The following is a 24,759-nucleotide window of genomic DNA, read 5'->3' as shown; positions in this document are numbered from 1 at the left end:
ACCTACTCTTAAAATAAAAAGTGTCAACTTATTTTCTTCAAAGCTTCATTATTTGAAATATTTTTTTTTAAATCACACAGACCAAACATAACTTTAGCATATTTGTGACAAGTGATTTTAGTTAATAATACTTAACAGGAATAGGTTAATTCACAATGCCAACACACACTACAGCTAGCTGTTTGTATATAACATTCTGTTATTCAAGCCAAGTGATAAATAGCTGTAAATCTGCTGTAGAAGCTACTTGATATTTTTATGTTAGTATATAGAATCTATAAAAGCATATTTTTCTATGATTTGATGAGATTTATGTGCGCACAAAGTAAAGTTTCTTTTGCATATATGATGATGATGATGATGATGATGATGATGATGATGTAGTTTTGTAACGCGCTAGTATCGGTATCACAGAGATACGCTCAATGAAATCTTTTGGTTATGGGGTATGGCAATTGATGATTGCAATTACAATAGTGAGCATAATCTAATGTAAATCATCCTTTAAGTTACTCCGATAAAGAAATTCTTAACTATACTATATTAAATAAGTCATATTTAATATTAATTTTATTTTACTTATTAACTACTCGGAATACATATGTATAAATGTAGGGGTGAATCAAATTTTGTAACTGAGTCTTCAGTTGAAAGATATCAGATTTATGCAAAGGACATGACCAGAGACTACAAGAGGAACAGGACATAACCAACAACACTTGAAGAGAGGACATTAGCACTTTCAAAGCAGTGCTTTAGAGTGGGGTTGAAAGTCTGTATCGCAGTCATACAAAAGTGGTTTGATAACAGAGGTCTGTGCCTTCTGTGCCTTAGTAAGCATCAGGCCTGTCAAAGAAGGATTATATTTTACAGGTATGGCAAGAATAAGGTGATGTAAAAAATAAGGTCACAATAATCAAGTCCACAGACAAAGAAGTGAGTCTGGATCTGGTAGCAAAAGAATTTTCTTTGAGACTTTATTCACCAGTTGTTGGATCTTGCTCGCAGTCTCATTCCCAAACTGTTTCCTTTGACACCTTTTAAGTTTCCATTTAATGTCTGTTGTACACCACCATACAAGTGTTTCTGCCATGCTCTCTTTTCACTCTCCTCCCCCACTCCCCCAATCTAATGCTTTTGAGGTTCAGCCAATAATGTGATGCACCATTTTGGAACCCTCTGTTTGGGGTGGGTTGTTGCAGTTGACAGTCTTGTGTATGCACATCTTATATCAAGGCAATTATAAGCTATTTTCTCATGTTGGTCAATAGCACATTTTACTGACTGGCACATGCCATATTTTTGATAAATGAAAGCGTTTGTTCATCATATGAAAATTGCATACCAAAATATTCAAAATTTAATGTGGGATCAACCTGTAGTGTAATGTATAAAGCTGTTCTCTTTACAGTTTCAGTACATCATTATCATGGATGAAAGAGGAGACATGATCTTAAACTGTAGTGGGGAGAATGAGACTTTTTAAAACAACGGCTTCTAGCATTTTATGTCAAGAAAGAAAACAATAATAGGGTTTTAACAGAATTAATACGAAAATCAATAATCATGAGAACATGACATTAAAAGTACAAGACTACCACCCCAAATGTAACTTATTGAAGCTGAAGATGGGAATAAAACAAAAGTTTAATAAATGTAAACAAAATGAATTAGTAACTCCAACCAGGGTAGCTTCCTTGATACCAATGTCCATCTTATAAAAAAAAATTAAAAAAATCCAAGTTCCAAAGAGGCTTTGCATAACGAATTGTCTGGTTGCCTCCCTTATACTGTACTATATCATTCTCCTTTCACACTGGCTGTCCGTGCTCCGGTGAGAACTTCATGCATGGCTGCTTGACTGCACGGTGTATCTTACCGTGTTTACCGACAAGTGAACACTCGCATACAAACAAATAGTTTGAGATGTTCTTTATGATTAGTGGTATTTTAGTTCTAGTCCCGCTAGTTACTCAAACGTGTAAAATGCATTCTATATTTATAAAATTCAATTCTATAAGTAGAGAATGCATTCTTTAGCTATACATTCCATTCTATGCATATAGAATGCATTGTACTACAGAGTTGAAATGTATTAGGAACGAGGCTGGATCATTTGCATATGGGGCAAGAAGGTCAAAGATCAACTCAAGTGAGTGCCGTAGAAACACGGTCTTGCATTCTTTTGTGTATATTAGTATAAAATGCATTGTGTAGCTATAAAGAGAAAATTCCCCTCGGAACCCCATAGACACCTGCTGTCAGTATCTGTTGGAAAACCGTCTGGTAATCCTCGCGGCAGGAATTACAATTGGACGTAATCAAAACTGTCCACGTCGACTTCTCTAGCGTCGTCTGCCACTGCCGCCATTTTCTACACTTGAAGACGGTCTTTGCATAAACAGATAATAAGATGCCTACACAAACAGCTAGGGAGTGGAGCTCGCCACACTGTCTTCTGTACAGAACTTTAATAGACGAACCTTAGTGGGTTGCTTTCGGATAGGCTATAGACTGACTGAGAGACAGTTTTAAAATCTTTTAATTGGTACTGGCGCGTCTGAATAGCACGAGTAGCTATGCCGAGACTGTGTAGCTATAGCCTTTCGACATATTAATTGTATTCATCTATACCTTATTGTAAATGTATGTGACTGAATCAAGAAGTCTGAGACAAAAGCCACAAACTCAATATTTTAATATATCAACAGTAAGCCACAGACTTGCATATTATAATCAATGTAACAATTATGCCAGGGACAGTTGAATGTTTTATTCTATTAAAAGTTAACCCAAAGACTGTTTTATATTTTAACTTGTTAAAGCGGTGAAAGGCGCACTATTTTGACATGACAGTTTTGATTTGTGGATCGTATAAAAGACAAATACATCCACGGGCATGCACATACATGTGCACACTTAACAGAGTAGGCATGCACAAACCATCACTTACACATTATAACAACACATACACACGTACATTTCTGGAAAACATCAAAGAATGGCACTTCATTCTTGAAAGTCATGGTAAACAGCTTCAGGTGACCAAGTCAGACTTGGAGCCTATGGCACTTGGGCTTTCATGTTACAAGTGCATATTTGTAGTTGAGTGAATGACAAGCGCAAACTGAAATCAAGTCAAGCGAGGTAATCCCGGTGAGGTACAAAGAAACGCTTGAGAGCCTTTCATTGTGCTGGTGGCTCAGACGCCATGATATGGATAGAGACTAGCCATCATCACCATTGCTGTCCTCGTTGTCACTACAATAGCCATGGTTGTTGTCAGCATCACGACTGCTTCTGCCAGGCATCCTTCGCCTGATTGTCATCGTTTTCAGCAGCATCATCTCCAAGTGAGTGGAGTCTCCCATGAGATGAGGCACGGGAGGTTACTCATCATGGGCAAGAGGCTACTCCTTATTCAGATGTTGAAATCCCACAGTCGTAGTTTGTTATCGTGGGAACCACTAGCGATTCTAAGTTCATCAAAGTGAATGCAGCTCACCATCTCCGCGTGACCTGAAAAGGTCTGGATGCTGGCGTCTCTGGCGGACAGAGAGAAAGGAACCTGCTGTGCAGATGGCCAACACTACAATCGATTGTTAATGACGAGCATTACACATGGTTATCAAACAACGAAACTACAACTAGTAGTAAAAAGATAATTACGATAATTAACATTATTAGCTGTGCATCGAAGATCACTAGAACTGGCTGTTCAATGACAAACATTAAAATTGGCTGTACATCGACGAACACTATCAGGTTACACATCGACCTCGTCGCCGATTTTCTAATTGTCCTTACCGTCCTGCATGATTCTTAATTTTTTGCTTCCTTTTCTATTTCTTTCTGGTCTCTTCATCGCCTTTACAACCTTGTCCTTTTATATCTTTGCCGACAGTAAAGAAGGTTTTAGATGGTGTCAAAACACTGCCCAGTATGTAGGAAGGTATGAAATTATGAAAAAAAAATAATAAAGCAGATTAAGATCTGTACTCACTTGGAGACATCCCAGTACTTGACCATCGAATCTTGACCGCCGCTGACAAGCATGCCCTCTCCTGTCTCTGCATCCACGATTCTCAGTTGCAATGTCTCCACACTGCATCAAGCACACATGGGGGGAGGTAACGCGTATTATTCTGAGCCAATTATCTCATGCGAATTATTTAAAGCCAGTTATCTCAACGCGAGTTCTTTTAACAAAATTGCTAAAAGCTGTAAAGAGAAATAGTGAGTGAAAAGAAAGAGATATAGAGAAACGAAACATGGAAAAAAAAGTATTCCTTTCTCTCCCTCTCTTCATGCAAGCGCATGTGACACTGACCGCTTGTAGTGCTCGTTGAAAGTCTTGACCAGCTTCGTGCCACGATAGAGACATATTGTGTTGCCATAGGAACACGCGAAATAGCCCTGGCTGTAGCTGAGCGCCATTATTGAGGTGGATGGGCTGACCCAGATGACCTTCTGGCATTTTCCAGTCTCAACCGACCACAAGCGCACGCTCTGACATCAGAGAGAAAACACGTGACACAAAACTTCTTCCAGTAATTTTGATTTATTTTTTTCAACACAGTATGACAAAGAGTTTTAGAAAAGCAAAAACCAAATAATTAATAGCAGACATGTTTTAGGCTTTGTGTTAGATATTAACAGCTGATCACAGGATTTGAGAGTTTGCTCATGTAACGTATCTTAATACTAACTATGATAATGACGATGATGACGATAATCATGATGGCGATGATTATAGAGGTACTTTGAAGTCGTTATCGGGATGTACGAATTTTTGTTTCGTTTCTTATGCAAGAATGACAGACGTTACTATTTATGAGAACGTATATGGGTGTGAAGGGTCTTATTGCCACGCAAACGGAGCTAAACTGTAGTATGAGCGCATGCTCACCCGATCCGCTGACCCCGTGATGACCGTGCTTCCGGACTCGTTCATGTCAACGGAGAAAATGGCGGCGTTGTGACCAGTCAACGTGTGTAAAAGCCGGCAGCGATTGATGTTCCAAACCTTGGCCTGCACGGCAAAACAACAAAGATAACAACATGACGGACGAAGAGGGGATGTATGGGCGGAAGATAAAGTTGACAACGAGAAAACAACAACAACAACAACAACAAAAACAAACAAAAAGAAAAACTGGAGAAAATAACAAAGGAGTAAAAGTAAGACCAGGAAAAAAAAAAAGACTGTGCATTTAGGATGAAGGGATGATGAAAGACTAACAACTGGACAGAAGACAAAGATGGAAGAAAGAAATGCAAAAAAGAAAATTAGCGAAAATAAGACAAAGGAAAACAAGATGTGTGAACAGGAGTTTAGAATCCATCCTTTACCGTCCTATCCTGTGAGACAGACGCCAGGAGATTGCCATGTCGCGCCAGTGCCCACACCGGTCCCGAGTGGCTTAGCAACGTGCGTGAAGTATTTCCAGTTCGAAGGTTCCAAACCTGTCCAGTCAAGCCACAAAACCATGGAACATGCTTTAATAAATCTTAGAAGTACGCCTGAGAACGGAGAGGGAGGATATGGCACACATTGTCATAGGTGTTGTTTGCACGTGCATCGACATCGCTGTTTCCAGAAAAAAATTCAAAGCTTTGTTGTTGATTCGTTTTGTTTTTGTTGTGAATTAAAAAAAAACTTATTTACACACCTTTATAGTGGAGTCGAAAGATCCGGAGACAAGAAGATGTTTTGTGAAGAACTGCAGACACCAGACACCCTTAGTATGACCCTGAGCACGTGCAGCAGCTGTCCTGTCTGGATGTCCCACACCCGAATCGTCTTGTCGCCGCTGCCGCTGGCGATCCGGGATTTGTCGAAGGTCACCGTCAGCACGCTGGTAATGCCCCCACAATTTCAATATGTAAATAATGAGCAACAATAATGTAATAATGAGTAATAATGATTCCATGTTTAAATTGCCCACTGGGACCAAATAAAGTTGATCATTGTCATTGACATCATTGTCATCATTGTTATTGACACGTGAAGAAGTTGTCGTGAACGTTGAATTTAGTGAGGAGGATTTATTTTAATTTAATTTTAAGCATTTATATCCCACTATAACACCAGAAAAAAAAACACTGGAAAATGAAACATAAAACAGCTAGAAATGGCACGCTATGATGTACAAAACACATCCAGCCATTAAAACGGACGATTAACTAGCCTAAAAGCAGGAAATGTAAACCAGATTAAGAAACATCGGGTATAACAATATATTTGACTACACAAATATACTACGTAAAACTTTTTTTTTTCTTCATTTATCTCACCGCTCATCTCTACTTTTCTTTATTTGTTTTTCTTATTTATTCTCTGCACTCTTATCTCTTTAGCTTGCTTCTTTTTTATTCATCTTTTGTGTACAAGTGCATGCGGACTTGAGAACAAATCTAGAAAAGTTTAAACATGGCAGTTATTATATAAAAAGTTTGCTAAATTTGGTTAAACTCTTTGTCCGTGTTTGCCTAGTTAAGAAGGAGGTTAATGTGTCTGCCCCACCTTTGCGTGTGGCCTCTGAAATCGGTGATGCGGCAAGTACCATTGTTCCAGTTCAGATGGAGGTTGAGGTTGTCCCGAAACACTCGCTTCCAGATGGGGTCGTCCGATATCGGTACTTTCAACTTGACCTCTCTGCACTTGGCCTCCCACAGGCTGTTGTGGTTGGCCAACTTCTGCCAAGACTTGCACACCTGCGTGAAATGACAGAGAGGTTAAGAGCTGTAGACAGTGTGTCATGATTATGGACTTAGTGACACTTACCCAACATGATCTAGAAAACTTAATTATCTGTATTATCTGATTGGCATTATGTCACGTTAATTTGAACTGATAGCATCTCTCACCATGAATTTAAAAAAGATAAAAACAATAGAGAAAACAGACACCAACCCTGCCGGCGACGACCAGTTCCTAGGAGACAGGTATGACAGAATCTTCAGCGACAGGTGCTCTGGTAGAAGCACGATGAAGTCTTTGTGCTGCTTGTGCTGCACGAGATAAGCACGTGCACTGAGGGACTTAACGGTGTCATAGTTATTTCCACAATATCATCAGTATTTTCTTCAACACCTACAATGTCTCTTAGGTTGATGAGTTAGTTCAAGAGAAATATCTACTCATCACTAACATTCATTTACTGATTTACACAGGCTAATGGCGCCTATACGTATGTGCGCGCGCATCTGTTGGTCTGAGAAAAGAACAGAAAACAATTAACGATTGAAGTCCATTTTTAAAGGATAATGATGAAGAGGATTTATAGAAAGCACAAGAATGTGATACAAGATACCCACTGCTAAAATACTTGACAAAAAGTAATGCTGTCTTTGGTCAAGCTTCAGGAGAACCTTGTGTAGAAATTCATTTTTCTTCATATCTGAAAGTAAAATATATATATAGACACGAATGACAGAATTGTTAGACTTTAATAAGTATGCTACTTTAAATATGATGGAAACTATACAATATGGTGTGCCAAGCAAGAATACACGTGAACATGCGTGCAGGAGGGGAAGGGGAAACAGACTTGCAAACATGTCTACAATGTGCACAGTGCTTTACATCTTCATTCCTTCTCTCATGCATGTGCCTACAGAATACTGACCGTTCCAAGAATTTGTGTACCATTTTAACAGCTGCATTCCTTCCTCTGGAATTTCTGCATCTCGCGATGACCATGTGCTCTGTGATATCAAAGACAGAAGTTTAGTGAACCGCCTGTACAAGCTATGGACACTAGCAGCATTAACTGAATTATGGGAATAATAGTTATTTCGCGTGCCACAGGGACCTGACACCTGCTCTGCACTTCGATTCCTGTTCTAAACCTTCTCTAATCAGTCGTCAGCATTCTACTATGACGATCACTCACAAAAGTTTCAGAAGAATTTCCTTTGAAAGAAAATTAACACCCAGAGAGCAACCCGGGGCGAAAGAACCGTTTAATGTTAAATTATTTGCTGACGTCACGACTCTCCCTGCAGGTGAGCTATGAGCAGTTAGCACAACTAACAATGTTGGTAAGGAGTGTTTGTCAGCCCTTACCTTTACACCTGGCTGCTCAGGATCAAAAGACTCGTACTCTTGTTAAAGACTTGGATTTGTTTACTTCTTTCCGCGGGAAGTTTTCATCTTGAATATGTCGTCGGACCGGCATGTCGATGAACCTGCCACGATAATAGGTTTGAAATGCTGCGTGACCTCTCGAAATATAATGTGAGTTCTGCACAGAAAAACCTTTCTTCGTGGGAGACTCCTACAGATTGCAGACGACAGTGTGTACAAGAAATAAGGAGAGGTCATTAACGCAACCTGCCGCAGTTTTGTTGTTTGATTATGACTGAGAGCTACTTGGCATACACCAGACTGGGAAGCCCCCGAGAGGAATGCTTTCTGTGGGATCAGCTCGGGCACATAATATATACAGAAGGAAAAGAGTTAACTTAGTCCGGCCCTCTAAAACATCCCAATTCTCCTGCGGGGGAAAATTAATTGCCCACCCTGGACGTCTGGAATCTGTGGCTGTCGTCTAGCTAGGAAACAAATATCACTACTAATAGGCAAAATTCTCACTCCCTCACATCAATCACACACACACACACACACACACACAACACACACACACACACACACACACACACACACACACACACACATCACTTATTGGACCTGACTCCAATATATCATATTGATTTCTCATCCTGTTTTCTTCCCCACTTCCATTCGAAACAGAGGTTCACGTTACAAATTAACTCGATTCTCTGACACCACACACACCATATCTTCATCGCCGAACCCGCAAATCGATCATCTTCTGCATAAAAGCGCGGTCTGCTTCCGGAGCCAATGGCTGTTACGAGTTTTCAAGGGACGCATGCGCACAACGAGGCTGCAATGCCCTCTCCACCGACAGGTCCTCCGGGTGCTGGGAGAAAATGATGAAGTTCTCATCTTGTCGCTAAACACGAACGTACATCGTGACTGGACGGTGGAATCAGTTCACGTGATCAGTGCTGAGGCCAAAGTCGGAATCCACCCGTTCTGTGAGGATGTTCTGCCCAACGTTGCTCGAATTGTACTGTAAACATTTTTTTTTTCCGACGCTAATGTTGTCTACATTAAAAGCCGAAATTCGATGTATAAAAGTCCGATATGCTGCTGGACATGCGCACACCATAAACGGAAGTAGCTGTGGTCTCTCGCCAAGCAATTTATCTACGTACCGCTCCTATCTTGGGATTGGAGAAAGCAGAGACGTTCGTCTCTGGAGAAAGCGAGGGATTAGGCAGCTATCCACCCAGAAATGGGCATGATTTCACGGGTACGATTCCGCTGTCGTGCTGGGTATAGTTACCTGGCCACTGCTCCTCGCGTGCTGACTGATTCTGGCTGAACGGACCTGGTGGTATCGGGGTAGAATCTATCCGTCAGGAAACCTTCGCTACCGACGCTCAGAGTGCTGCAACTTCCAATCAGGGACCTGGCCAGCCGGTGCTTTTCGACTTTGGATCTGAAATGATTGATTTTGTGGACATGTTCATCAGTCAGGGTGGATGTTTACCTTATATGTCAATTCTGTATTATTCATTTCGGATGTCGTGCAAGAATACAGGTGTACTTGGTGGTAGTAATGGGCAAGGGGGTAAGATGTCCATGGAAAAAAAGCATACACATCATAAAAACAAGTTATTCTATAAATTAGTATGTTTGTACAAATTATTTATTGAAGGTAACATTTGAACAACATTGTTAAAGTATTACGATAATCATAGTATGCAGGTCGTTTGATTATCATTTTGAAGCCTTTTATACCAGTTTATAATTCTGACTGATAATGGGGGCCAGTCGATTTGGTCTACAGGTTTAATAAATGTTCCAAAAAATAAATTACTTTTTACGAGATGATTCTAGAAGACTTTCCTGTGAATCTTACACAAGTTCGGGAGTTTGAGTCCGTCCACACCATCCAGGTACGCACTTTTTACTCGGTGAAATGTATCCAAGCGAAGCCTTGATAATTTCTCCTACAAGCAAAGAAAGTCCTCATAGTCCAAAAAATAAAACTGTTGTGTTTTACCTTTTCTTACCAGAACGAGACAAATTAGTTTGCTATTAAGGAATTACCTCGACCCTTAACCTAATGTTTCTAAAAATAACTTGCCTTCAGTTCTCGCGAGACGTGGGTGCTGATGGGTTTGAAGTCAATGTCTGGGAAGCGGATGCTGGCGGCGTACATGAAGTCCCGGTGCAGGGAGGGCTGCAGCACTGTGGCCAGGAACTGGAACTGTTTGTAGCCGCTGTGCCGCAAGATGGCTTCCAGAACCGCGCACTTCTGTGTGCATGCAAAGAGAAGTCATATTAATACTGTTCTTTCTTCATAATTAACATTTAAAAAACTTTTGCTGCAAATATTATTCAAACATTTCGCGATAACTTTTTTTTAACCGTTTATAAAATGTTCAAATGTTATCTGGGTAGTTGTCTGTTGGACGATATTTGTCCAGATGTTCTTGTATTTCGTCATTTGCCACCCGTGCAGTGGACTATTTTTAGTGTCTGTCATTATCGATAAAAGAGCCATCGATATGTTCAGAAACGAGAGCATGTGTAAGCGTTGGCAAGTGCAAACTCTCTGAGATAACATTCCACAGTAACTTTTAATCAAGACAGTTCATGTCTTTGTGACTTGTTGTACCAGATCCTACTGAAATCCCGCTCATATGATTTGTGAGTTAATGCCATTTACGATTTGAAATTTAAGCGCTTGAAAAACAGCAAATGTCATTCAAAATTTTTTGACAAAAATTTGCAAAGAGCAAGAAACCAGTTAATAAGACAAATGGATGTGAAAATAATAAAAAAGAAGAAAAGAGAAAGTCGAATACCGAAGAACGAAAAGAACCCTAAAGATATAGTCCTTCCATTGAATATCCAGTCCACTGCTTTTCGGATAATGTAAACACATGATAATATTATTAACAATACATATAATAATATTATTAATACTTATACTTGGCTTTTATGTAGTCTCTTAAAGCTTCTTAGCTGCTAACAGTGTTTCTGTGGGACTAAGATTAGCCACCAGATTGGAATTCGTTAAAATATTACAGCCCTCTTCAAAGAATATTGACAAACTAAAGATTTATGCTTTATTAATGTTATATTTCTTAAATTTGTGTATATTTTCCTGCGCAATGTTTACACAGAGCGATAAAGTGTAATATTTTCAATTTAAACCTGGCATTGGTAACAGCAAACAAACGGAGTTCATGTGAATTCTTTTTTTCATGATTTTTCTTTTTTAATAAAGTAGATAAAGAGACTCCCCATAGTGCTAAAATTACCTACGAAAATTACATTTGTACAATACATGTCATGTTACCTTGTTTAGCTTGCCCATTTCTTTTATTAAGTGTGGCAGCGCCAGCCATATTCTAAAGGCTCAAGGCATTATCATTCACTGGACTGCTGATTACTGGACACTTATGACGAGAGCAGACAATCCTTGGGAGCGAGGGCTTTTGGCAAGACTCGGTTGTCGAGAAGCAGCTCTCGCACCGAGATGAACCTCGTGCCCCACTGGTGTCCTCTTTTGTTCCCCCTTCCCCCCAAAAGTTTTTATATCAGGAGAGGAAGGATACCCTACCCCTTGCAAAGGAGGTATATCTTTCACGTCAGATAAAAATCTGATAAGTGAAACAATATTTCTATAATTATTTCCACTGTACGTATTGTAATAACTTATAACTTGATAACTTATAACTGTTTTGCATTCTTTAAATTTGCATATTTATTTATTGTACTTTTTGTTTTTAATACCCGTGTTATGAATGAGCCTCTTGGACTCTTTTTTGCCTTGTATTGGTTTGGCTTGACAGCCTGGCATGACCTACCACGGTTTGCTCTGTCCTGTATTTTCTTCTCTTTTCTTGGCACGTCTTGTCATTACTTGGCTTATCTTGGATTGTAGCTCTGTTAATGATTTTTTTTTTTTTATCTTGACGTGGCTTTCCTGGTCTTTGGTTTAGATTGTCTAGTCTTAACTTGGTTTTGGATTTGCTTACTTCTAGCATGTTTTAGCATGGCTTGGTATGGCTTGACTTGTTCTGGAAAGTTCACGTGACTTTTCTAGTCTCGGTTTAGATTGTCTGGTCTTGTCTAGGTTTGGCATTGCGTATCTAAAACCGCAACCTCGTTTGGCACGTAAAAACTTTGCAAGATTTCGCCAAACGTTTCGTCCATATCTGACCAGTGAAAACTACTTACACGTGTTGCAGTGGGACCAGGTTCACAGGGCTATCGATAAGCAATACTGACACTGGCATAAGAAAATGTAAGTCTCTCTTAACGAAGAATTCTCTCTCTCTTTCCACACACACACACACTCATAGGAACTTCAACGTTACACGACCATTAAAAACTTTCCAACAGGTAACGGAAACAGGACAGTACTGCCGCGCAAGTAGTAATTTTTAAGCAAAGGAAAAGCAGAAAATGTATAGGTTCCAGTATCGGGAAATCACAATCACCCCTTCACCCTTTGTTGTGTTAAATTCTATCAGGTGCAAGCGTGTGTTTATTTTTCCCTTAGCTGATATTTTTGTGTTATGCGTGTGTGTGTGTGTGTGTGTGTGTGTGTGTGTGTGCGCCAGGATTTGCTCCAGAGGTCCTGATAACAAAGTTTGTCACACAATAAAATCATGCCATTAGCATACTAACCAGGTTCAGTAGAAACGTAAACTTCACAGCTAGTAAATTCCTGGTGGGAGCAGTGGCATATTGTAAGACCTTTTAGCGGATCCCCATAAATCATGGGTGCCAACATCCTACTACATTATTTCTGTGTGGTATTGCGACTCGAGTGGCTGTTGACCCTCCCTCCACCAAAACATGACAGAGCACTATACTTTGTTCAATGATCCATTTCTGGAATAGATCGAGAGTAGTTTGAGGCATTTATCTGACTCCCCTCTGCTCTCGTTTTTGACGACAGGTAGGCGTTGACCCAGTTGAGTGCACTGTGAAAGGGTTTGGTACTTATTGTGGTTAAAAAGAACATTTAGCTGATACATTCAGTAGATGTTGTTTGCTTGATACAGTCTTGGTATAGGTCTTTCTTGATCGACTTCATTTTATATTTTCCGTGCTGCAGATATACCTGGGGTTGTAACCTTTCTCTATCTTTCTCTCTTCCCTTCTCCTTCTTTTACTGTTGTTATTTTTGTTCGTTTCTTGAACATGGCAAAACCGTCGTGTTTACAGGTGACTTACTGAATATGAATGTGCGTTGAGTGCTGTCAAGAAAAAAAAGAATCGAGCACGAGGAGCCTTTTTTTCATATGAAGGAATAGCGAAACGGCATTCACTTGTACTGTGACATGACTGAACGACTGTCACGCAAATAATGGTTGCAAAAGAAATCAAAGACTGAACGCATTTTTGTGTGTGTGTGTGTGTGTGAGAGAGAGAGTGAGAGAGAGAGAGACTGAGAAGAAAATAAAAGAAGAGAATAAAACCCAAGTAGATTACTGGCTTTCTAGCTTGGAAAACAATCCATTGCAGGAACAATAGCGACTATGCGAGCGCCCGCCCTTGTAGCCTCCACAAAATCCGATCCCTGGTAATAAATCATCCCTCGGATCTCATTCACACTCTAATCCCTAGTAATCCTCAGATGAAAGAAGTCCGTCCATTGACCTTCTCGATCGCACATGCGCGGAAGCCATTTCTCCTGCCGCCATGGTCAGAGAGCGCTGCGTGAAAAGGTCTTTGCAGCAAGGAACGGCGACAGCGAAAAATGGGGCTGGCTTTATGAGCCGCAGGGTATTGAACGGCACAAAAACTGGGACCACAATAAGCAGTCCCTTGAAATACACTGGTCTTCACCACGGTCATTTATATCGTCTTCCTTTCTGACTTGCGTCATGCATATATTCTTCCTCTTCTTCTTCTCTGTATTTTTTTTTTCCATTTGGTTACACGAGTGGTAGGACATGATCGGTTCGGCGATTTAAACTTGCTTTCTATTAGCAAATAATAAATAAATAAAAAAGCGGTGGCCACAGGTTGTTGTCCTTTGTCTTACGTGACAGGTAACAGCTTTTGAAAAATCTTCTGCTTGAAAGGCTTCCGAGCGGGCATTGGAGCTAAAGTCACTTTTTCCTAACTTCCTTCCTTCCTTCCTCCCTTCCTTACTTAGTTTTTACTATTTCTCAAACTCTATTAGACCCTGTACCGCGAGATCCTGTTAAGACTGCTCAAAATGCTGTGTCGCACTTGGATTCTTCATTTATTGCTATTGCCTCTAAGATCATACGATTTTTTCCCTCTCCCTCCATGGCCCAGCCCCTACACCCCTCTCTGACGACTCTTGTTTGGCACCTGATATGCGCGAGCTCCAAACTGACTTTGTGTTGTCGTGCGTGTCGAAAGAATTGTCTGATGTGTGTTTCTGTCGGAAAGGTTATTCAAGGGCTTGTCTAGTAAGTGCAAAGCAGGCTTGCAAAGACATGTAGACAAAAAAAAAAAAGAGATTCATATCCGCTTCTACCGAGCTCGGTATTTATAACAGACCAACAAATATTGACTGCGTGCGTGCGCCGTGACTTTGTTTTTGTTCTTGGTTTTGGTGGTGGTGTGAATCTCCTCTCTTTAATAGATAAGTCGTAAAACTGACTCATCGCTGGGAACAAGATCGAATTCGAAAACTCCAGAACCTATTGGTCTCGGCGCATTTACTAACAGTCACATCAGATTTACACAGTCACAGAATGTGGAACTGCTTGTTTTTGTCTATCTGTCAGTCCGTTTGTCTGTCTCTCGCATGGTTGTTCTGTTTCTATCTCTGTTGTGAACAGAAATAAACAATAAAGATGTATTGTATTACTTACCGTGTCGTGGTCCCACTGCTCCAACCAGATGGAGACTTTGTCCAGCTGACGATCAAATGCCACACTGCTGTGAGTTGGATGTCTCCCACCATGTCCTCGCCACACAAGAGATTCTTGTCGAATAGGGTCTGGCGCCTGGGTTTGAACCCCTTTCACCTGGTCCTTGAGCTTAACGTTCAGCACTGTGCTCCTCTTGGCCTTGGCGTTGTGGCTGACCAGGAACTCGACTGCGTTCATGTTGCAGTGTCTCAGTGTCTCTTTAACAAATTGTCATGCTGGAGAGACCATAGCGAGGCAGTCTCTCACAAATTCATGTTGTTCACGACACACACGCATGCACGTGCACGCACCCTCTCCCAACACACACACAAACACACACACGAGCAAGTGGCGAAAAACGTTTGTTCTGTCTTGAGAATACAGCAATGAAAAGAAAAAAAGTTGTGTCCTTGCCGACTAATGTTAAGCACAAAGGACAAGCCGACAGTATCGAGAACACAGCAGTGCAGTTGAACTAAAAACACCTTTCAGTCTGTATCTTGAGTGCCATTCTGTGGAGTTAATAAGTCACCGAGGTGCCTGGCCTCGAAAACAGGCTTATTGCCGGGTATTGTGTTGCTGACTTTAGTCAGAGCTCGTCTCGGCGAAACAATCTGTTATCTTTCTTTCCCCGTGAGCGTCGCGGACCATACATCTGTGAGTAATTAAACAAAGGCACATTACAGCATTGCCAATCACACAACAGCCGCAATAAAGAAATCAAGGTAGACCACGAGATTACACATAGTACAATAACTCAGTAAATAAATGAAGGCAGACTACAGCATTTCTTTCGTAGAGTGTTTACCAACCGTTGATTCTCCTAAAAACATTTCTAGGATGCACCCGCTGAACCCTTACTAAGAGAGCACAGAAACAGAAAGAGAGACGCAGACATAAACACAGGTCTAGGCAATGAATACTCACTGTCACAACTTCTCTTATTTCTGTTTAGTCCGTAAAAGTTTTGTCAGTGCTGGTCACTTTAAAAAAACGTCCATATCCGTTGATGCACGTTGACAACGCTTTCAAGCTGGTCCTTCAGTAATCCAAGCCCATGATGAGACGAAAAGTCGCTTACCCCTCTACATTTAAAGTTGGCAGAAGTGTTAGCTGCCGCGATGAGTGCCTGGTAGCACTAGAGTCAAGGCGAAGTTTGTTCGGCGCCTATCTCGTAGAGTGGGCGACTGTCGATCATACGCTGCCACTCAGCGACAGGACGCGACTACTTGGCAACGCTGCTGACTGCAAGGGACATAACTCGCTTTCGGTTTTGCTTCAGGAGTTGCATTTCTTTCTGCAGTGGTATGTCGTTATCGTCAAGTGAACTATTTGATATAGCAACTCTTACTAAAATATATCTCTTACTTAACCATTTTGTGTATATGATAGTAATATGCCTACAATTTAGAACAATAATAATGAAATAATTGTTTTACGACATGTGCCCCCAAGCCAAAGAAAGCGTAGCAAACAAGCATGGCGACCTTAGTGCTTGATAATGGAGCGGGAACTGCGAAAGTTGGGTATTCTACGGACAAGGAGCCTAAGTATGCATAACTAAAGCAGTATAATAATTGGCTAAAACAAGACTAACTCAGAATATTATTTTTGTAGCATTTGACTTGTATGTTTAAAAATGTCATTGAAACGAATAACATGCAGACGATATTTTGTAACGCTGTTGACATTGTGTTCCGAATTAAGAATTTAATTTGCTAGATCATGTGTGCATATAAGAAATAGTTTACGTAATTAAGTCACAATTGCTATGATCGCCTATGTGGTTCCAGCTGCAAGTCTGACTGAAACGTATTCCTCTTTCAGGATCATTCCAAACTGTGTAATGAAGGCAAAAAATGTGCGAACAAGAATATTTATTGGGGATCAGATTGATGAATGCAAAGACTTGTCAAGTTTGTATTATTTGCTGCCATTTCAAAAGGTATAATAACATCAATTTTGACTTCAGTAATATTTTGTAAATATATGCTGGAAGCTTTTTTGACTTTTCAATGTTGGGACAAAAATGGCCATAGTGGGATGATTTGACTCAGCCTGTGGGGCGTTATGACTGGGGTGAAATGGTCTTGTGGTGAAATGACTGTTGACCCTTGATAATGCCCACCACTTACTCAAAAAGTGCCATCAATACTCACAGGTTCCTTTCACATACACATGCAAATACTTTCACAAACACACACACACTCATTTTCACATACACTATGCATCATTATTATTATTGTTGTTGTGTGTATGCATAAATGGTAAAGCACTTTCATGGAGGGTTGAAGTGCTATATAAGTTGAAGTGCTATATAAATCAGCTTTATTATTATTTAAGCTGATTGTAATCACTTTTGTGTGTGGCACTTGAAGGACTAAATTTAGTAAATAGATAAAAATGATCTTTAGAAGTGCTCTGTAGCATTATTCTGTATTTTAATTTTTTTAAATGTATTTTTGTAATATTTTAGTACTGTACTTATATCTTTTTATTTTTCTCCATTAATTTCTAATCAACTGTGCACATATTCATTTGTGTCAAATTTTGATGATGCATGTGCTGTAAATTTTCTTTGATGAAGAGTAATATAAAGCACATGAAACAGAAACTGCTTAGGGAGTCTGGTAATGATACAAAAGACAGTTGTACATGCTTTTTTGCTTCAGTGAACATAATGCTAGCATAGTACATTTTTTTTCAGGGCTACCTGGTAAATTGGGACATAGAGCGACAAGTATGGGACCACATGTTTGGAGCAGACTGCTGCAAGGTGAAATGTCTTTTGGTGTGGATCTATGATGGGGGAATGAATTATTGCTGGCTAGCCTAAGAACTCACTTTTTTAAAAAATAACTTAATACTTAAAATATTAAAGAGCAATTTTTCATAAAGATTTTACAAATTTTTTTATGAAATGCATGAAATAATGACTGGTTTTAATTTAAACACCCCACTGTATTATACCATAGATGTTGATTCATCAGTGATAACACATGAGAATAAAAAGTGATAAATGCAATTACAGGGACTTTTTGATAGATAAATGTTATATTAGAAACTAGTTGAGATACCCTCTTAAATTACAGCATAAAAAATTTGCTCTGTGTAGCTGAGGTTTGTTGCAATTTCTTGAGGTTATTTTTTTCACCTGAAACTTTCAGTAACATCTTACAACAAAAATATGAACATGCTCCAAAGTGAAATGCACCAACATAGCCAGCCTATGATTTTCCATGGAATGAAAATAATATTCCTGGTGAATTTAGTGAGGATCATACAAACAGTAGATTTTTGCATAATTATAAACCAAAGCCACATCCCACCCTCCACCTCCCCACACACATACACTAATCACTACACTCTGTTTTATTTATAAGATAAGAGTGCATTAATTTTTCATAATTATTTTTGTTTTTGGTAAGGTGGACTTCAATGAGACCACATTGATTGTCACAGAACCACTCTTCAATTTCACTTCAGTTCAAGAAGCTATGGTCGAAATTTTGTTTGAAGAATATCAGTTCAAAGCTCTCTACTGTTGCAATGGTAAAAAGTGCAATAATTTTCTTTGTTTAAAGGAAAGCTACTTGAAGAAATTTTATAACATGGCAGTCATCTTGGTTACAAATATATAATTTTGTAAAATGGGAGAGACTTTATACTACAGTAAAACTTCCTCATTAAGACATTCCATGTTGCAACCCCTCTTAGATATATCCTCAACATTTTGCTGGATAAAGGTTATCGCTGTCGCGACTAACTCCCCAATGTAACTTACAATCAACAGTTTGTGCTCTATTACAACTTTTTTTGCAGAAGTTCCATGTTAAAAAGTATGAAGTACTTTTTAAGATAAACTGCTTCTGACTGACCAGTTGCCCTATGACTTTCTGCATAAATGATATATAATAAATTAAGTAAATTTCTAAAGAGACTGTTTGCTCATTGTGTTACGAGTCATTTAAAATTGTGGATTTTAGCAAGTCCTAATAGGATTCATCAACTCTGCATATGGCTTGTTTGTGCATTCATGTTTGTTTTAGTTTGAAAACTTTTTGTTTTACTTTGTTTTTTGATGCAGCCCCACAGCTGAGCCAGTATCACTATATAAAGCATGACTCCAAGAAGGAGCTATGTGCTTTAGTTGTAGACTCTGGCTACTCCTTTACACATCTTGTGCCATACTGCAAGGGGAAGAAATTGCTGGATGCAGCTTGTAGGTAGGTAGTCTCAAAATGAACAGAAGGAAAGTTTGTTACCAGTGAAAAATAGTGCAGTAGATACTGATTCCAAATTATAGAAAAGGGTGTCACAATCAGGTAGTTGTAGAAAAATACATGCACAGTGAACATGAAAGAACACAGAGAGAGGAAGGAAAAATAATGCTACATTAATCTTCCTAAGCAGTTCACACCAGCAGATCTGAATGTCTTCAATTGCATTAATTGTCCATATTGAATGAGTTAAAATTTTATATGATTCATACTAGAATAAGAGTGTTGGCAGTTTAGACTTTTTGTCTCTCAAATGACATTTTAATGATTCTAAAAATGTTTAGCAAGAAAAAATCACTCTTATTTATTCCAGAATGAAGGACGTTGCCTTGTCTGTTAATATGTGTAAACAAGAAGGATTTTCATAATATTTTTAGACTATTCAGACCCTTTGCCTTGGGAGCAATATTTATATCAGTACAGATTATCATATTAATTCACGACAGACAGCTGTATTATAGCCTCACTTTGAGTAATGTCAGATTTAGCGCAGTAAAAAAAATTTTTGCAGCTTACACTTTAAAGGTTTATACTATTGTCCAGAGAAGTAGATTTTATATTTGATGTAAAAACTGAATGCATAATACATTATTCTATGTATTTGCTAAGGATAAACATTGGAGGAAAGGTGCTGACCAATCACTTGAAAGAAATTATTTCATATCGGTAAGTCTTTAGATAAAAGCATAATTATGTAGAGAAATAATGGTAAGATGATATGGATTTAACATTAATTTAACTTTGGGTCATACTATAAGATGATGCAAATACTGGATTTGAGGCCAACATTACCTTTGCATCTTTTGTTAAAAACCTTGGCTTTATTATCCTGCTGACATGACCTTCGATAAACTGTTACCTTTTGTGTTACCTCATTGTCTCTCTGAGTTCACTGTCTTTGTTATTTTTTCAGTATTGTTGTTCACCTGCCATTCCTTCGTATACTGTCCATGGCTTGTTTTTGTTTCATGTACTGAAACACTCCTATACAATTGTTAATCTGTGCCATATAAATCATACATTATTTATTATTATTTCTCAAAATTTAATGTCATCCATTTGTATTGTGTTTACCCAGACAGCTAATGGTAATGGATGAAACTTATGTGATTAACCAAATGAAAGAAGATGTCTGCTATGTATCTACTGACTTCATGAAAGACATGGAAACAGCAAGGTAAGATAAATTATTTTGTACTCAGTATCAAGATCATTGACACTAACAGTTTTTCTTGGTAATGAATGAAAGGAATTTACTTAAAATCTTCACCTTACTACCTTTTACATTTAGGTATTTTGAACTTGTACTTTAGAACATACAAATGTTTTGTTCAGTGCAAAATGTTGGTTATTTTTGTCACCATTTATTTTTCCAAATGCTTTTTTTTCCCCACGTTAAGTGAAATTTTATTTGAAACCTCATTTTATTTGTCAAGTGAGGTGAAAAATTTGTATAATTTAGTAAGTTTGTTTCTCTGTATCTGATATTAAATGCATTTTTTATTATTTCACAGCTTAAGGAAAAAATATTTCTGGAAGTGACAAAATGTCTGTAGTTCTTTGTTCCCATATTTTTGGTAAATATGAAGGTATTCTTTGGTTAGCAATCATTCCATACATCTACACATTTTATGAAGGGCACTTCTTTTCAGGAAAAAAGGCCCAGAGAACACAATCCTGTGTGAATATGTTCTTCCCGACTACACACACATAAAACGTGGGTATGTCAAACAGAAAGAAGACTCCTCTGATAAATCACAAGGAGAAGAACAGGTATAAATTTATATGTTCTGAAGCTTTTGGGTCAAGCAGGTCAAAATGTGCATACCCTTTTGCTGCATTAGTGGTCAAACATTTTTCTGTTATATTATAATTAATAACTATATCTGTTTCTTTTAGATTGTGGTTATTTACCCTACATCACCATGAAGATAGTTAAATATGAATACAGTCAAATCTCCCTACTATGCCACCTACCGGGACCGAGCAAAAGTGGCATAGTAGCGAGAGTGGCATAGTAGAGAGGATTCGTAAAAACGGCTTTATTTGCTCAAGTTACCCGTCAGTCCAAAGCAGGGGTGGGCAATTAATTTTCCCAAGGGGCCGCATGAGAAATTGGGATGGTTTTAGAGGGCCGGACTAATATAGTTAACTCAGTTTTACCTAATACTGTATGTATAGTATATATACTGGCGGGCGGGCCGGTCAGAGACAGGAGTCCTTTGCCCAAGTCTGGTCCAAAGCTCTCAAGAATCGTCTGCTGGCACTAGCTGTCTCCTCTCATTCTCCCCCTCACCTCTTCATCCTCCACCCCTCCCAACCACATCCGCGCACCTGCATCCTGTCGCTAGTCGACCCCCTCACACCTTCCCTCTGTCACGTGGCTGTCACCCGGCCAGCGACCCCCCCACACACACATTGCCAGCCTCCACCTTCCCTGTGTGCGTGCTATGTTCCATCCACCTAACTGCGATGTCCCACACTACCGTACAGTATAATAATCGAGCACTGCGCGGAATTTCACAACTTGTGTCTTTTAACAGTCACAAAAAAGTGGCATAGTAGCGAGAGTCTGGGGTGGCATAGTAATTTTTTTTTTACATTGAATTTATAGTCGGGACCGAGCAAAAGTGGCATAGTACCGAGAGTGGCATAGTAGAGGGGTGGCATAGTAGGGAGATTTGACTGTAATTCTTTTGCATGGCCTATTATTTTAACATGTATACCCTTTGTTTGAAGGCTTGTTCATTTTATCTTTTTACTAACAGATTATCAGAATGAATAATGAGCGCTTTGCAGTACCAGAGCTGTTGTTCCATCCATTGGATGTAGGTATCCAGGAAATGGGCATTGCTGAAGCTGTGACACATGTACTGACTAAAGTGGATGAAGGTATTTATACCTTGTGGGATCCTTAACAATCAGTCTGCTTTTGATAGTTACCTTAAAGTACACCTTTATCAAATTATCAAAGTTTGCAAATTACTGTAGACTTGCCCATCCAATATTATTAATGCCTTTCAATACCGTAACAGTTTCTGGTGGTTTGTAACCAAGTATCTATACATCCATGGCTGTAAAGTTTTCTCCCTTGGTTTGTATTTCACATTCTGAAGTAAATCTATTTTGTAAGCAAGAATGAAGACTGATCTTAGAAGAAACACCAAGAAGTTCTAGAGTAGTAGAGAAGTTTAAATTTTGCTAGTATTCCCACCCCTTTACCTTTTTTTTTAATCAGTAAATACAAGATACACACATTTTAAGTACATGTGTAAAATATATTAATTAGTAATGCAGCAGTTTTTTTGTCAGTAATGTTCTTTTTTTCTTTCCCACAGAGCTTCATCCCCATCTTTTGCGTAATATTGTGCTTACAGGTGGTAACTGCCACTTACCTGGTTTTAAAGACAGAATGTAAGTCTGTGTGTTGCCTACGATCTTTGAAAGTAAAAGAGACACTTTAATGACTCCTTATTTTGGTTGGCCCCCTGATGTTTGCACTAGCTAGATAGATATAAGTATGTCTTTTCCCTAGTAAAGCAATAAATACTTTATATTGGCAGGTCTAAAATATTTGCACCTTCTTTAAAATTATCATCACTTGCATAAGTACTCAAGACCTACAATTTTCACTATGACGTTCACTTTTATTTTATTCATTTTTGTTTCCAAGGTATCAAGATGTCCGCAGTCTGTCAAATGATGAATACGATGTTTCAGTCTTCCTGCCTCCGAAGTGAGTGAGGTTCCTTAGTCACTGAGAAAAGTTTGGCTTCATTCTACAGCATGAATGTGTGGTAATTCTTGCAAAAAATATAGGTTCTCTGATAATTTAATGTGTTTTGATTTGGTTCACTTTGTAGTGCATAACTCACAATAAAGTGATGGTACAAAAAAGAACTTTAGGTAAGGTGCAAAAGAAGTGTATCTTAATTTTTTATTCTATTTTAGCCTAAATTTTGCAGAAAAAAAGAAATCAAAATGTGTTTTGCAGCCCAACAACATATTCATGGGAAGGTGGATGTCGGCTTGCCCAAGACCCAGGCTTTGCTAAGATGGTGCTGTCAAGACAGGAATATGATGAACAAGGCCTTGCATACTGCCTTGACAAATTTGATGTATAGGTGCTTTTGTACAGCTGACTTGTTGCCTTGTGTGTGTACATGTGAACATGTGAGAGAGAATAAGTAAATGAAAGGGCAAAAGAGAATTTTGCAAATAAAAGTGCTTTTATCTACTGATCTTGGGAGATTTTTTAAAAAAATCATTGTATGGAAGGATGCATTTGATTTTCTTAGACTTTGTGTTTATAACTGATTGTAAGATAAAACTTTATTTCTCCTAGAGGGCAATTTGAGGCAGCTCAATATGAAAGCGCAAAACATTACTATAACCTATCCATATCTGCCAAATGGATTCATGTTTCAGACAGCTGCATTCATTTGTACACAGTAACATTCAGAAGTCACATGGCTGAAACAACAAAGGACAGCCTTGGTCTTTTGTCCTGCATGCAGGTACACAGAATCGGCAGCCTGATGGGAGTTGGAAAAATTCTACCAACAGGACATGCTTGTCATGAGGATTTCAGGCACTTTCTGTAGGGTTCACCTATTATTCAGAGTCTGAAGAGAACTCTGGGCTGTCCTAATGACTGTGCAGCTGGTGAATATAACACGATGTAAGCTGCTTTTGTCCTTCACCAATAAATTGTTGTATAAACAGATACAGCACACTCTCTGTGTGTGACCTATAAAAGAGATGAAGAAATTGTTGGGAGACAGAGAAAGACTTCAGGTTCTGAAGAAGTAAGAGGTGCTGTTGAGCCTTCTTCACCATAGTTTGAGTGTTGGAATCCCAGGGAAGATGATGCCCAGGTAGTTAAACAGGGACAATTTCCACATCTTTGTCATAGATGACACTTAAAGGACTTCATGGAGAATTCTGATGAAAAAGACAATCTCTATGGTGTTATTTTAAATTCTATGAAATTGTCATCGCAGTAGGCAATGAATTTATGCAAAGCTACCCCATGGGTATCTACTGGCCCACTAAGAAGAGAGAGTAGTGCAGTGTCGTCAGAGGAAATGAGATATGGACCCACATGGTTACTGTGACAACTGTTGGTATACAAAATAAGAAGAAATGGGGATAAAAGACAACTGTGGGGTGAACTGGTGCATGTTGTGATGGAGTCAGACAAATCTTTACTTGCTGAAACAGCTCCACAACTTGGTCTTGACAAATCAACCCTCTGGATGAAGAGAATTGAGCACATCTTAAGTTTTCACGGAAAAGTCATGTGCATGGGTGTGTTTGTGTAAAAGTGTTCTACCTTTGTTAATTTTTGGATGAGAAGATTTTATTCACTCTGTTGCTAGAAGATAGTAAAATTTGTCTGATGGTAGATGAAATGTTGCATCACGTTATTGGTCAGAAAAAGATATTTAGAGAAATGGGATGGTAGTCAAAGACTCGTGTTTTAGATGTACTAAATAATTTAACACCATTTATATCAGTCTAA

The 24,759-nt window shown here is 38.9% G+C and overlaps 2 protein-coding genes across 2 annotated transcripts; one reads left to right on the top strand and one right to left on the bottom strand.

The window, feature by feature from the left end:
• Positions 1-2,663: 2,663 nt before the first annotated feature.
• On the bottom strand, positions 2,664-16,212 carry LOC112566101 (F-box protein MET30-like). The gene is given in 15 exon segments (XM_025242067.1): positions 2,664-3,545; positions 4,004-4,105; positions 4,331-4,509; positions 4,910-5,032; positions 5,353-5,466; positions 5,673-5,755; positions 5,758-5,858; positions 6,527-6,717; positions 6,871-7,014; positions 7,321-7,403; positions 7,632-7,710; positions 9,937-10,050; positions 10,188-10,358; positions 14,917-15,610; positions 15,883-16,212. Coding segments are annotated over 14 exon segments (1,845 nt in total). The 5' UTR covers positions 15,154-15,610; positions 15,883-16,212; the 3' UTR covers positions 2,664-3,421.
• A 147-nt stretch (positions 16,213-16,359) lies between these two features.
• On the top strand, positions 16,360-23,422 carry LOC112566865 (actin-related protein 6-like). The gene is made up of 12 exons (XM_025243272.1): positions 16,360-16,505; positions 16,783-16,900; positions 17,663-17,731; positions 18,384-18,507; positions 19,043-19,181; positions 19,845-19,901; positions 20,314-20,412; positions 20,888-21,008; positions 22,004-22,127; positions 22,574-22,649; positions 22,909-22,971; positions 23,230-23,422. The coding sequence occupies exons 1-12, from the start codon at positions 16,435-16,437 to the stop codon at positions 23,357-23,359; spliced, it is 1,191 nt and encodes a 396-aa protein (XP_025099057.1). The 5' UTR covers positions 16,360-16,434; the 3' UTR covers positions 23,360-23,422.
• Positions 23,423-24,759: the final 1,337 nt, after the last annotated feature.

The sequence above is a fragment of the Pomacea canaliculata genome, linkage group LG6, assembly GCF_003073045.1.
Source record: "Pomacea canaliculata isolate SZHN2017 linkage group LG6, ASM307304v1, whole genome shotgun sequence".
In the NCBI taxonomy this organism is placed as follows: domain Eukaryota; kingdom Metazoa; phylum Mollusca; class Gastropoda; order Architaenioglossa; family Ampullariidae; genus Pomacea; species Pomacea canaliculata.
The sequence above is the reverse complement of the archived record's forward strand: the minus strand, read 5'-3'. Positions and strand labels throughout refer to the sequence as shown.